Genomic DNA, 14,658 nt, shown 5'->3' with positions numbered 1-14,658 from the left:
CATTGACAATTGACTGCATAATTGCCCCTCTCTCCAAAACTTTTGCATTCACCTCCCTAACCACCCCATCCATAAACAAATTAAACAATCATGGAGACATCATGCACCCCTGCCACAAACTGACATTCACTGGGAACCAATAACTTTCCTCTCTTCCTACTCGTACACATGCCTTACATCCTTACTGTATTATGTAATAAATTACTTATCATAATTGACCTCTCAGTATTACTGTATGGGAATAAGTTTTGTTCACAGACTTTATTTTTAAACAGCCTTGTTCATAATATTATTTTCATTGTAATTCAATCAATTCCTCATATGAAGAAGAATTAAAGGCATTAAAGGAAAGACCAGTGGAAACATCACTAACCAGCTATTTTCAAGAGAAATAACATATTAAGAATAATACTTTCCAGATAGTTTTCAACTTAATAAAGATGAGTACAGAACTGTGAATACTGCTGAAATTAATATGGAAAAAAAGTCAATTTTACTTGAGGGGCCTGAGTCTTGGGAAGGGCTTGTACTGCTACTACCTGAGCTCTTACTGGTATCTGAAACAAATAGATCCCACTGATCCTTCAAACCCATAAAAGGCCAACAATCAGTGGTGTACATATGCTGGACAGTTCCAGACTGGTACTCAGTGATTCATGAGAAAAATGAAGGGTGAGAGAGAGAAAAGTTATAAATGCAAGGGTATGTATACAGTAATGTCAAGCAAGAGGACTAGCATGGTACCTTAGTTTTGATGAGACAAGCACTCCTGAAAGTGAAGGTGTACAGTGGTTCTGGGCACTACTTTTAGGTCACAGCAACAAAGATAACACAATACTCCCATGAGTGGCTAAATTCTACAACCTAATATCATTATCAGTTACCTATATAGAGATGTAAGATGATGATAATAAAATCAAAGAAGTTTCTTCTAGGCTCTGATTTTACAGGGCAAGATACATTTAACATTATGTAACACAAAGTATTCTTACCGTGTTCAAGTGGCAGAATTACTGAGAATTCAAAGACAGAAAAGTTATGAGGGGCCCTAAAAAAGTAAAGGCAAACAAATTTCTTGATGCTTCTGAAAAGTGGATTTCTGAATCTATCTATTTATCTATCTATATTTATGATGCCCATTCCCTCTGGGAATTCTCATCAAGGAAAGGCCACAGCAAAAGAGTCTCCACTTATCCCTGTCCTTACATGCCTCCCTTGCATACACCATTCCACACATTCTTCCTCCAGTATTTCTCTCCCTCCAGTATTCCCTCCAGTTTCTCTACCTCCAGTATTCCTTCACCCCATTTGAGCATGTCACACGTGGCCTTCCACTCACACCAACCCCTTTCATTGTACTACCATACACTCCTTGTAAGCTCCCATTTCTGCATTCTTTCCACATGCCCAAACCAACACAAAGTATTACGGTTCACCCATTCTACTGCTCCACAATTCACTCCCCTTGCCACACCACATCTCTCATACACCCTTTCATTTCTACCTTCATTCCATCTAGTCACACCTCATGCTCTTCTCAAATAGCACATTTCCACAGCCTGGATACTTGACCTCTGTGACTCATTCCATTTCCATGTTTTGGCTGCATAGGTCAGGGTTGAGAGGACTAAGCTGTCCCTTAATCCTCTCTTCACTTCCATACTTACACTTCTACCCTTCATTTTTCTATTAAGGGAACAAATTCCCTTATCTCACCTTCCACATCACCACACCCAAAACAGCTCCCAGATACTTAAATTCCCTCACCTCTTCCAGTCTTTTCCCCCCATATTGACAGCACAATTTAGGACACTTTCTTCTTTCACTCTATGTGGTTTTACAAAAATCTATACTTTCACTGTTTCCTTTCAAATACCATTACTTTACTTTTATTTGCATTTACCTTCAATATCCTCTGGTTACACACATCATAAAACACACTTACAACCTTCTGCAACTCCTCTCCACTCTCTGCAAACAACACAGTATCATCCACAAACAGGCTTGCCATTAGCCTCCATATCTCACTGCCACACTCCATCTTTGCACTCCTTTTCCTTAGTTTTGCTTTAATCTCTCTTATCACTCCATCCATATGTAGATATGATCATCACACTTGTACGAGATGATAATATGAAGGTGAAATCGCACTTCAGGAGTTAATACAATTTCATTTAACATGTAATTTTCTAAACATGTGGCACAACATGTTTCGTGGAGACAATGAACCTCATCAGGTGCCAGTACTTAACAAAGTTATTTATATTCCAACATCATGCTTGATTCCTGCCATCCAACACCAATCTTTATAGACCAAGTACTGTCTGCTTTGTCTGGTCATAACTGTTGTAAGGGAGAGTGATTAAGGGGGGGTCAGGTGGTGGGGGTTGACCTGGGTAGCTGGGTGTGTCTTGAACAACATTTTTTTTGTTTTATGTTAAGTATGTATGGTATAGGAGGGAAACTGTTGGATGGTATAAAAGCCTTCTACAGAGGTGCAAACGCATGTGTAAGATTGGATGGAGAGTTGAAAGTTTTCGGATACATGTAGGTGTGAGGCATGGCTGTGTGACATCACTGTGGCTTTATCATATATATATATATATATATATATATATATATATATATATATATATATATATATATATATATGCGTGCATAGTGCCATTGTACAAAGGCAAAGGGGATAAGAGTGAGTGCTCAAATTACAGAGGTATAAGTTTGTTGAGTATTCCTGGTAAATTATATGGGAGGGTATTGATTGAGAGGGTGAAGGCATGTACAGAGCATCAGATTGGGGAAGAGCAGTGTGGTTTCAGAAGTGGTAGAGGATGTGTGGATCAGGTGTTTGCTTTGAAGAATGTATGTGAGAAATACTTAGAAAAGCAAATGGATTTGTATGTAGCATTTATGGATCTGGAGAAGGCATATGATAGAGTTGATAGAGATGCTCTGTGGAAGGTATTAAGAATATATGGTGTGGGAGGCAAGTTGTTAGAAGCAGTGAAAAGTTTTTATCGAGGATGTAAGGCATGTGTACGTGTAGGAAGAGAGGAAAGTGATTGGTTCTCAGTGAATGTAGGTTTGCGGCAGGGGTGTGTGATGTCTCCATGGTTGTTTAATTTGTTTATGGATGGGGTTGTTAGGGAGGTAAATGCAAGAGTTTTGGAAAGAGGGGCAAGTATGAAGTCTGTTGGGGATGAGAGAGCTTGGGAAGTGAGTCAGTTGTTGTTCGCTGATGATACAGCGCTGGTGGCTGATTCATGTGAGAAACTGCAGAAGCTGGTGACTGAGTTTGGAAAAGTGTGTGGAAGAAGAAAGTTAAGAGTAAATGTGAATAAGAGCAAGGTTATTAGGTACAGTAGGGTTGAGGGTCAAGTTAATTGGGAGGTGAGTTTGAATGGAGAAAAACTGGAGGAAGTGAAGTGTTTTAGATATCTGGGAGTGGATCTGGCAGCGGATGGAACCATGGAAGCGGAAGTGGATCATAGGGTGGGGGAGGGGGCGAAAATCCTGGGGGCCTTGAAGAATGTGTGGAAGTCGAGAACATTATCTTGGAAAGCAAAAATGGGTATGTTTGAAGGAATAGTGGTTCCAACAATGTTGTATGGTTGCGAGGCGTGGGCTATGGATAGACTTGTGCACAGGAGGATGGAGGTGCTGGAAATGAGATGTTTGAGGACAATGTGTGGTGTGAGGTGGTTTGATCGAGTGAGTAACGTAAGGGTAAGAGAGATGTGTGGAAATAAAAAGAGTGTGGTTGAGAGAGCAGAAGAGGGTGTTTTGAAGTGGTTTGGGCACATGGAGAGGATGAGTGAGGAAAGATTGACCAAGAGGATATATGTGTCGGAGGTGGAGGGAACAAGGAGAAGAGGGAGACCAAATTGGAGGTGGAAAGATGGAGTGAAAAAGATTTTGTGTGATCGGGGCCTGAGCATGCAGGAGGGTGAAAGGAGGGCAAGGAATAGAGTGAATTGGAGCGATGTGGTATACCGGGGTTGACGTGCTGTCAGTGGATTGAAGCAGGGCATGTGAAGCGTCTGGGGTAAACCATGGAAAGCTGTGTAGGTATGTATATTTGCGTGTGTGGACGTATGTATATACATGTGTATGGGGGGGTTGGGCCATTTCTTTCGTCTGTTTCCTTGCGCTACCTCGCAAACGCGGGAGACAGCGACAAAGTATAATATAAATATAAATAAATAAATATATATATATATATATATATATATATATATGTGGTTTTCAGAAAAGAAGAGTGAATGTTGGGGTGAAGAGGGTGGTGAGAGTAAGTGAGCTTGGGAAGGAGACCTGTGTGAGGAAGTACCAGGAGAGACTGAGTACAGAATGGAAAAAGGTGAGAACAATGGAAGTAAGGGGAGTGGGGGAGGAATGGGATGTATTTAGGAAATCAGTGATGGATTGCGCAAAAGATGCTTGTGGCATGAGAAGAGTGGGAGGTGGGTTGATTAGAAAGGGTAGTGAGTGGTGGGATGAAGAAGTAAGAGTATTAGTGAAAGAGAAGAGAGAGGCATTTGGACGATTTTTGCAGGGAAAAAATGCAATTGAGTGGGAGATGTATAAAAGAAAGAGACAGGAGGTCAAGAGAAAGGTGCAAGAGGTGAAAAAAAGGGCAAATGAGAGTTGGGGTGAGAGAGTATCATTAAATTTTAGGGAGAATAAAAAGATGTTCTGGAAGGAGGTAAATAAAGTGCGTAAGACAAGGGAGCAAATGGGAACTTCAGTGAAGGGCGCAAATGGGGAGGTGATAACAAGTAGTGGTGATGTGAGAAGGAGATGGAGTGAGTATTTTGAAGGTTTGTTCAATGTGTTTGATGATAGAGTGGCAGATATAGGGTGTTTTGGTCGAGGTGGTGTGCAAAGTGAGAGGGTTAGGGAAAATGATTTGGTAAACAGAGAAGAGGTAGTGAAAGCTTTGCGGAAGATGAAAGCCGGCAAGGCAGCAGGTTTGGATGGTATTGCAGTGGAATTTATTAAAAAAGGGGGTGATTGTATTGTTGACTGGTTGGTAAGGTTATTTAATGTATGTATGACTCATGGTGAGATGCCTGAGGATTGGCGGAATGCGTGCATAGTGCCATTGTACAAAGGCAAAGGGGATAAGAGTGAGTGCTCAAATTACAGAGGTATAAGTTTGTTGAGTATTCCTGGTAAATTATATGGGAGGGTATTGATTGAGAGGGTGAAGGCATGTACAGAGCATCAGATTGGGGAAGAGCAGTGTGGTTTCAGAAGTGGTAGAGGATGTGTGGATCAGGTGTTTGCTTTGAAGAATGTATGTGAGAAATACTTAGAAAAGCAAATGGATTTGTATGTAGCATTTATGGATCTGGAGAAGGCATATGATAGAGTTGATAGAGATGCTCTGTGGAAGGTATTAAGAATATATGGTGTGGGAGGAAAGTTGTTAGAAGCAGTGAAAAGTTTTTATCGAGGATGTAAGGCATGTGTACGTGTAGGAAGAGAGGAAAGTGATTGGTTCTCAGTGAATGTAGGTTTGCGGCAGGGGTGTGTGATGTCTCCATGGTTGTTTAATTTGTTTATGGATGGGGTTGTTAGGGAGGTAAATGCAAGAGTTTTGGAAAGAGGGGCAAGTATGAAGTCTGTTGGGGATGAGAGAGAGCTTGGGAAGTGAGTCAGTTGTTGTTCGCTGATGATACAGCGCTGGTGGCTGATTCATGTGAGAAACTGCAGAACCTGGTGACTGAGTTTGGTAAAGTGTGTGGAAGAAGAAAGTTAAGAGTAAATGTGAATAAGAGCAAGGTTATTAGGTACAGTAGGGTTGAGGGTCAAGTCAATTGGGAGGTGAGTTTGAATGGAGAAAAACTGGAGGAAGTGAAGTGTTTTAGATATCTGGGAGTGGATCTGGCAGCGGATAGAACCATGGAAGCGGAAGTGGATCATAGGGTGGGGGAGGGGGCGAAAATTCTGGGGGCCTTGAAGAATGTGTGGAAGTCGAGAACATTATCTCGGAAAGCAAAAATGGGTATGTTTGAAGGAATAGTGGTTCCAACAATGTTGTATGGTTGCGAGGCGTGGGCTATGGATAGAGTTGTGCGCAGGAGGATGGATGTGCTGGAAATGAGATGTTTGAGGACAATGTGTGGTGTGAGGTGGTTTGATCGAGTGAGTAACGTAAGGGTAAGAGAGATGTGTGGAAATAAAAAGAGCGTGGTTGAGAGAGCAGAAGAGGGTGTTTTGAGGTGGTTTGGGCACATGGAGAGAATGAGTGAGGAAAGATTGACCAAGAGGATATATGTGTCGGAGGTGGAGGGAACGAGGAGAAGGAGGAGACCAAATTGGAGGTGGAAAGATGGAGTGAAAAAGATTTTGTGTGATCGGGGCCTGAACATGCAGGAGGGTGAAAGGAGGGCAAGGAATAGAGTGAATTGGAGCAATGTGGTATACCGGGGTTGACGTGCTGTCAGTGGAATGAATCAAGGCATGTGAAGCGTCTGGAGTAAACCATGGAAAGCTGTGTAGGTATGTATATTTGCGTGTGTGGACGTATGTATATACATGTGTATGGGGGTGGGTTGGGCCATTTCTTTCGTCTGTTTCCTTGCGCTACCTCGCAAACGTGGGAGACAGCGGCAAAAAAAGAAAAAAAAAGAGTGAGTGCTCAAATTACAGAGGTATAAGTTTGTTGAGTATTCCTGGTAAATTATATGGGAGGGTATAGATTGAGAGGGTGAAGGCATGTACAGAGCATCAGATTGGGGAAGAGCAGTGTGGTTTCAGAAGTGGTAGAGGATGTGTGGATCAGGTGTTTGCTTTGAAGAATGTGTGTGAGAAATACTTAGAAAAGCAAATGGATTTGTATGTAGCATTTATGGATCTGGAGAAGGCATATGATAGAGTTGATAGAGATGCTCTGTGGAAGGTATTAAGAATATATGGTGTGGGAGGAAAGTTGTTAGAAGCAGTGAAAAGTTTTTATCGAGGATGTAAGGCATGTGTACGTGTAGGAAGAGAGGAAAGTGATTGGTTCTCAGTGAATGTAGGTTTGCGGCAGGGGTGTGTAATGTCTCCATGGTTGTTTAATTTGTTTATGGATGGGGTTGTTAGGGAGGTAAATGCAAGAGTTTTGGAAAGAGGGGCAAGTATGAAGTCTGTTGGGGATGAGAGAGCTTGGGAAGTGAGTCAGTTGTTGTTCGCTGATGATACAGCGCTGGTGGCTGATTCATGTGAGAAACTGCAGAACCTGGTGACTGAGTTTGGTAAAGTGTGTGGAAGAAGAAAGTTAAGAGTAAATGTGAATAAGAGCAAGGTTATTAGGTACAGTAGGGTTGAGGGTCAAGTCAATTGGGAGGTGAGTTTGAATGGAGAAAAACTGGAGGAAGTGAAGTGTTTTAGATATCTGGGAGTGGATCTGGCAGCGGATGGAACCATGGAAGCGGAAGTGGATCATAGGGTGGGGGAGGGGGCGAAAATTCTGGGGGCCTTGAAGAATGTGTGGAAGTCGAGAACATTATCTCGGAAAGCAAAAATGGGTACGTTTGAAGGAATAGTGGTTCCAACAATGTTGTATGGCTGCGAGGCGTGGGCTATGGATAGAGTTGTGCGCAGGAGGATGGATGTGCTGGAAATGAGATGTTTGAGGACAATGTGTGGTGTGAGGTGGTTTGATCGAGTGAGTAACGTAAGGGTAAGAGAGATGTGTGGAAATAAAAAGAGCGTGGTTGAGAGAGCAGAAGAGGGTGTTTTGAAGTGGTTTGGGCACATGGAGAGGATGAGTGAGGAAAGATTGACCAAGAGGATATATGTGTCGGAGGTGGAGGGAGCAAGAAGAAGAGGGAGACCAAATTGGAGGTGGAAAGATGGAGTGAAAAAGATTTTGTGTGATCGGGGCCTGAACATGCAGGAGGGTGAAAGGAGGGCAAGGAATAGAGTGAATTGGAGCGATGTGGTATACCGGGGTTGACGTGCTGTCAGTGGATTGAATCAAGGCATGTGAAGCGTCTGGGGTAAACCATGGAAAGCTGTGTAGGTATGTATATTTGCGTGTGTGGACGTGTGTATATACATGTGCATGGGGGGGGGTTGGGCCATTTCTTTCGTCTGTTTCCTTGCGCTACCTCGCAAATGCGGGAGACAGCGACAATAAAAAAAAAAATATATATATATATATATATATATATATATATATATATATATATATATATGGATGGAGTGAAGGTGAAATCACACTTCCATAGGAGGCAATACTGTTTACTTATAGCAGGATGGACTAGAGGTCAAAAAGAAATCCAAAATATTGGAAAAGTGGTCACGGGGTCAGGAATATGGGTAGAGTGGGAGATAATTTGCTCTAAATCACTGAGAATGGAGAATGTGAGGGCTTTAATCCCTCCACCATCCACATGAGAGAAATTCAACCATTCCCTATGGGGAACATTGAAATCCTTGAGGAAGAGGATCTTGGGTTGGGGTGACAGGATGTCACAGTCTCATGGCAAGAGTTTAGACAGATGAAGAAAGATATAAAATTTGTAGAATTAGGAGAGTAATAGACAAAACAGAGGAAAAGTGTGGTTGTTGGGAGACACAGACCTTGAGCCCCATAACTTCAAAGTTTGAGGACTCAAGGTCCTTGAGGTGTGCAACAGATGTGCTGACGTTGCAATACACCCAAACACCACATCTGAACCAGAATTGTGACTTCATTTTTTAACTACCATACTAATTGTTAAGCATAAAATGAATACGGAAAAACATAAAATATTCCTTTAGGTTCCTTTATTCACGCAAATATATAGACAATAAAGACATGAGAGGCACTTAGTCCAACTCTATTGGGAGGAAGTTGATAAAATTAACAAAATGCAAATATAAACCTATAACAAAAAAACTCACCTGCAAGCCTTGGTAGTAATTTGCAATCTGTTTATTTCATTTAAAAAAAAAACCTACAAGCTAATACCTTTGTATCCCATAAACGATAACTGAATGGGAATACTATTATGTAAAATCAGTAAATGCACTTGACACTTGTTAAGAGCTCTAATGGCCTACTGACAATCTCACAGCACAAAATCTATTGATGTGAAGTCTTAAAAGCATTAACAAGATGATTATTTCTTGCCACATGAGCCAAAACATGGTGCTTCTTCTAATGAATACTAAACATCTTTATAAAAAACTGTCATGTACATTATTTTTCACTTGTTTACTTTTTCCTGCATAGCAAGGTAGCACCAAGAGCAAATGAGGAATGTCCTCATTGCTCACATCCACTCTCTAACGGTCATGTACAATGCACTGAAACCTAAGCCCCAGATCCACAGCCAAGCCCCTATAACCTTTCTGTGACTTATCCTGACCACTTCATATGCCCTGGTTCAGCCACCTGTATACCACATCATTCCAATCGACTCTATCCCATGCTCATCTCACACCCTCCTGCATGCTCAAGTCCCAATCACTCAAAGCATCATTCACTCCATCTTTTCATCTCTAATTTAGTAGTCAGCCTATCTTTACTCATCCCCTCCAGATGTCCAAACCTGGTAAGCACAAACTCATCAGCTCACTCAAATGTACTTCTACTATCACATCTTTTTCTCTCTCTTACAATCATTTCTAATTTGATCAACCCCCTTTACACCGCATACTGTCCACAAGCATTCATCATTCATACTTTTTTCATGGCCCCATGCCTTGCAACCAAATAACACCCATCAGAACTACCATACTATCAAATATAACCATCATTGGCCTCATACACAGTGACCTCTCTTTCCATGCACTTTTTAATAATCCCATGGCTTAGCCCCTTAGTTCCATACAATCTAACAACATGTTTCTCTCTCCCATCTTTAAACTTAACTTTTATTCACATTTACTTTCAACCTTCTACACACACAATCCTAAATTCAGACACCAGCTCCTGCAGTTTATCACTCAAGTCTGCCACCAGAACCATGTCATCAGCAAACAGCAGCTGAATCACCTACCACACCCAGACTGCAGACATGCTCCTTTCTCCAAGACCTTCACAATTACCTACCCAAGCATCCCATTCATAAACAGTTTAAACGTTTACTGTGACATCACACACCCTTGCCACAGACCCATCTTCATTATACTCATACAGTACACAAATAAATATAATGATAAAGAGGAGCTAAAAACAATTACTAACATGTAGCAAAATACCTCTGTGCTGGCTAGAGCAGTAGTAACGTGAGCAAGGCCAGTGACACTTAGATTCAGGGCAGCATTTAAAAGGCTGGGGAGATGATCCTCTTCTACCACCACCTCACCACAATACATGAAGTGTAGCAATGCCACCACCTCCTTCCATCCCAAACCATCTAATATAATAATAGGATGGTCACATGGATGGTCCTGTAATAATAGGAAATCAGATTTTAATCAAAATGTAGCTTCTGAAATATGAAAAACCATTTCTCTCTAAGTGTTGTTCGACAAGTATGAGCTCGAGATACTCTAGACATAGAATATTGGGGTTAAGACCTTCAACCCAAAGTCTGTCTAATAAGGAATACTGCTTTCTCCTAAATGTGACAATCCACTAACTACATAACAGCCTCTTCACTTGCTCTGGGCCTAACCATGGCTAATCAGAGACCACTAAAGCAATGATGCCATCGACCCACTGGCTGATGGCCATGGCAAGATCATTGATTTGCAGGTTTGGGCATCAACCTAAAAGCAGCCACAAAGATACAGAGCAAGGTTATTTGAAAAAAAGGGGTGAAAAAGAACAAGAAAAAATGCTTGCATGACACTACCAAGTACAGAAAAGCTTTTACAAAATGTCAAAAATTTACCTTTTTCTCCTCTGCAGTTATTCCTATGAGATTAACAGCAAGGAGGATGGTTAAGAGAAAAACATTTTCAGGAATCCCATGGTGTAGTGGTTTGCATTCCTAACCATTCCTGACCTTTCCATACTTACATTCTCTTCCCAAAATCAAGAAAGTCCTAATATATCAAGACACAAATGTACACGCAAGGAGAAATACAGACGTTATGTATACCTTCAGCACCTTCCTGAAGTATGCACTGCAAGCAGACAGAACCAACTTATGAGCCCGAATGGTGTGTCCTTCACATGCCACAGTTACGTCCAAGAAGTCTTCATCATAGCGTAATGATTCTAAAGCCGATGTCACTGTGTCGCTGTAGTTATGCCACCGCAGCCAACACCTCCGTGGCTCCCCCATCCTATTGAGAGTATAAGATATACTATCAATGGGTTACCAATTTAGTGTGACTTCATAAAGATAATGTTTGTGATGTAATATCATACTGGTCAGTTATAAAATAATGGATTATGAGGAATGATGTCTAACTGATAGAAATACTGTAGGAGAAATCGTGACATTATTGCCTCCCCACCACATTTACCACTATCAACACTCATATACCCTTAAAGTTAGGAATACTGGATGTCCTGCCTTACTGCCTGCATTTAGGGTTTACAGCATAAACCCCAGTTCTGCAAAATTTACCATAAAACGGTAGCAAACAATTGTGGTGCTCATAAAGACAACAGCCAACAGAAACTGATGAGCTAACTTTTCCCACAGCTCTCTTTAAATTTCCAGCTCACTTACCATACCATTAGGAGCCTACAGATGTCTCTTCTATCATAAAACCACCATTATAAATAAATGGCTAACCACCTAAAAGTCGCCCAAACACAGTGACCCAACTGAAAATATATAGTTTATCAGATGACTATATTATTACAAGGAACACTTGTCAAGTGTACCAATTGGTAAAGAAAGTGTTGAAAAACATGCAAAATGTGAAAATGTGAAAAAATAAATAACAAAGTAATTTTAGTAGAATTACAGAAAAATAAGGGGGGAGACATCTCCAGTAAATTCTGAACTATGGAAGAAATTACATATTGATTGTGCCAAATCTTCTTTACATAATTGTAATGTAGCAATCTGGTTAAAGATTACAGGGAAAGAACTAAAATACTTCCAATAAAAAAAAACACCTCCAATATCCCCCCCAAGCATGTCAGCCACTGAATCTCCTTCACTAATATGTAGTGTGAAAGGTTTAAAATTCTAGGTATACTCATGTTATACAACATTATCATTGCGTCTATGTATGATTTGAGTATATATAAAATAAGCGTATATGAAGAAAAAGTAGAGTTTTCATTAAAAGAAAAGATAAATCCTCACATTTAATTTCATTGTGAAAGGTGTAACATTTCTAAATATATCAAAGCAATTTCCCATTAACACTGCAACTGTAAATCACTGTAAGTAAGCAACTAAAATGAGCAGTGGGAAAAATCCTGGCATGTCGGTTACCCAAATAACAGAGAGGGAAGATGGGGCCATGTATCATTCTGTATCATTTTACAGTCTTCAAAAGTATGAAGTAGTATGTAATTATAATAAAATGAAAACAAATATATGTGTGAGTTGTGTAACTAAGTCAATTGGTGTATGGGTACCCAGAGCGACAATAGACTGTCAAGGAGGCAGTAATAACACAGGCAGCGCACCACAGGTTTGCATACAGTTTAAATGTCTGTACTGTACAGCACCAAATGAGGTTAGTTTGCCTGATTTTTTTCATATTTCCTTTTGCTTTGTCGCTGTCTCCCGCATTTGCGAGGTAGCACAAGGAAACAGATGAAAGAAATGGCCCAACCCACCCCCATATACATGTATATACATACACGCCCACACACGCAAAAATACATACCTATACATCTCAATGCGCACATATATATACACACACAGACACATACATAGGCACCTCACCATGAGTCATACATACATTAAATAACCTTACCAGCCAGTCAACAATACAGTCACCCCCTTTTTCAATAAATTCCACTGCAATACCATCCAAACCTGCTGCCTTGCCGGCTTTCATCTTCCGCAAAGCTTTCACTACCTCTTCTCTGTTTACCAAATCATTTTCCCTAACCCTCTCACTTTGCACACCACCTCGACCAAAACACCCTATATCTGCCACTCTATCATCAAACACATTCAACAAACCTTCAAAATACTCACTCCATCTCCTTCTCACATCACCACTACTTGTTATCACCTCCCCATTAGCGCCCTTCAATGAAGTTCCCATTTGCTCCCTTGTCTTACACACTTTATTTACCTCCTTCCAGAACATCTTTCTATTCTCCCTAAAATTTAATGATACTCTCTCACCCCAACTCTCATTTGCCCTTTTTTTCACCTCTTGCACTTTTCTCTTGACCTCCTGTCTCTTTCTTTTATACATCTCCCACTCAATTTCATTTTTTCCCTGCAAAAATCGTCCAAATGCCTCTCTCTTCTCTTTCACTAATAATCTTACTTCTTCATCCCAACACTCACTACCCTTTCTACTCAACCCACCTCCCACTCTTCTCATGCCACAAGCATCTTTTGCGCACTCCATCACTGATTCCCTAAATACATCCCATTCCTCCCCCACTCCCCTTACTTCCATTGTTCTCACCTTTTTCCATTCTGTACTCAGTCTCTCCTGGTACTTCCTCACACAAGTCTCCTTCCCAAGCTCACTTACTCTCACCTCCCTCTTCACCCCAACATTCACTCTTCTTTTCTGATAACCCATACAAATCTTCACCTTAGCCTCCACAAGATAATGATCAGACATCCCTCCAGTTGCACCTCTCAGCATATTAACATCCAAAAGTCTCTCTTTCGCGTGCCTGTCAATTAACACGTAATCCAATAACGCTCTCTGGCCATCTCTCCTACTTACATACGTATACTTATGTATATCTCGCTTTTTAAACCAGGTATTCCCAATCACCAGTCCTTTTTCAGCACATAAATGTACAAGCTCTTCACCATTTCCATTTACAACACTGAACACCCCATGTATACCAATTATTCCCTCAACTGCCACATTACTCACCTTTGCATTCAAATCACCCATCACTATAACCTGGTCTTGTGCATCAAAACAACTAACTCACTCATTCAGCTGCTCCTAAAACACTTGACTCTCATGATCTTTCTTCTCATGCCCAGGTGCATATGCACCAATAATCACCCATCTCTCTCCATCAACTTTCAGTTTTACCCATATTAATCGAGAATTTACTTTCTTACATTCTATCACATACTCCCACAACTCCTGTTTCAGGAGTACTGCTACTCCTTCCCTTGCTCTTGTCCTCTCACTAACCCCTGACTTTACTCCCAAGACATTCCCAAACCACTCTTCCCCCTTTACCCTTGAGCTTCATTTCACTCAGAGCCAAAACATCCAGGTTCCTTTCCTCAAACATACTACCTATCTCTCCTTTTTGCACATCTTGGTTACATCCACACACATTTAGACACCCCAATCTGAGTCTACGAGGAGGATGAGCACTCCCCGCATGACTCCTTCTGTTTCCCATTTTTTTTTTTTTTTTTTTTTATACTTTGTTGCTGTCTCCCGCGTTTGCGAGGTAGCGCAAGGAAACAGACGAAAGAAAGAAATGGCCCAACCCCCCCCCCATACACATGTATATACATACATCCACACACGCAAATATACATACCTACACAGCTTTCCATGGTTTACCCCAGACGCTTCACATGCCTTGATTCAATCCACTGACAGCACGTCAACCCCGGTATACCACATCGCTCCAATTCACTCTATTCCTTG

At 41.1% G+C, this 14,658-nt stretch overlaps 1 protein-coding gene across 2 annotated transcripts in view; it reads right to left on the bottom strand.

Annotated features, from left to right (window-relative positions):
- LOC139754818 (uncharacterized) overlaps positions 1–14,658 on the bottom strand; it is a 105,545-nt gene that overhangs the window by 84,571 nt on the left and 6,316 nt on the right. For both annotated transcript variants that reach the window (XM_071672669.1, XM_071672670.1), the window contains exons 2-3: positions 11,028–11,214; positions 10,180–10,371 (exon numbers count right to left, since the gene is read on the bottom strand). In XM_071672669.1, the coding sequence (XP_071528770.1) occupies positions 10,180–10,371; positions 11,028–11,213 (378 nt within the window). In that variant the 5' untranslated portion in view covers position 11,214. The remainder of the gene's footprint in view (positions 1–10,179; positions 10,372–11,027; positions 11,215–14,658) is intronic.

This window comes from Panulirus ornatus, chromosome 17 (assembly GCF_036320965.1).
Source record: "Panulirus ornatus isolate Po-2019 chromosome 17, ASM3632096v1, whole genome shotgun sequence".
Taxonomy (NCBI): domain Eukaryota; kingdom Metazoa; phylum Arthropoda; class Malacostraca; order Decapoda; family Palinuridae; genus Panulirus; species Panulirus ornatus.
This window is presented reverse-complemented; position numbering and strand designations above follow the sequence as displayed.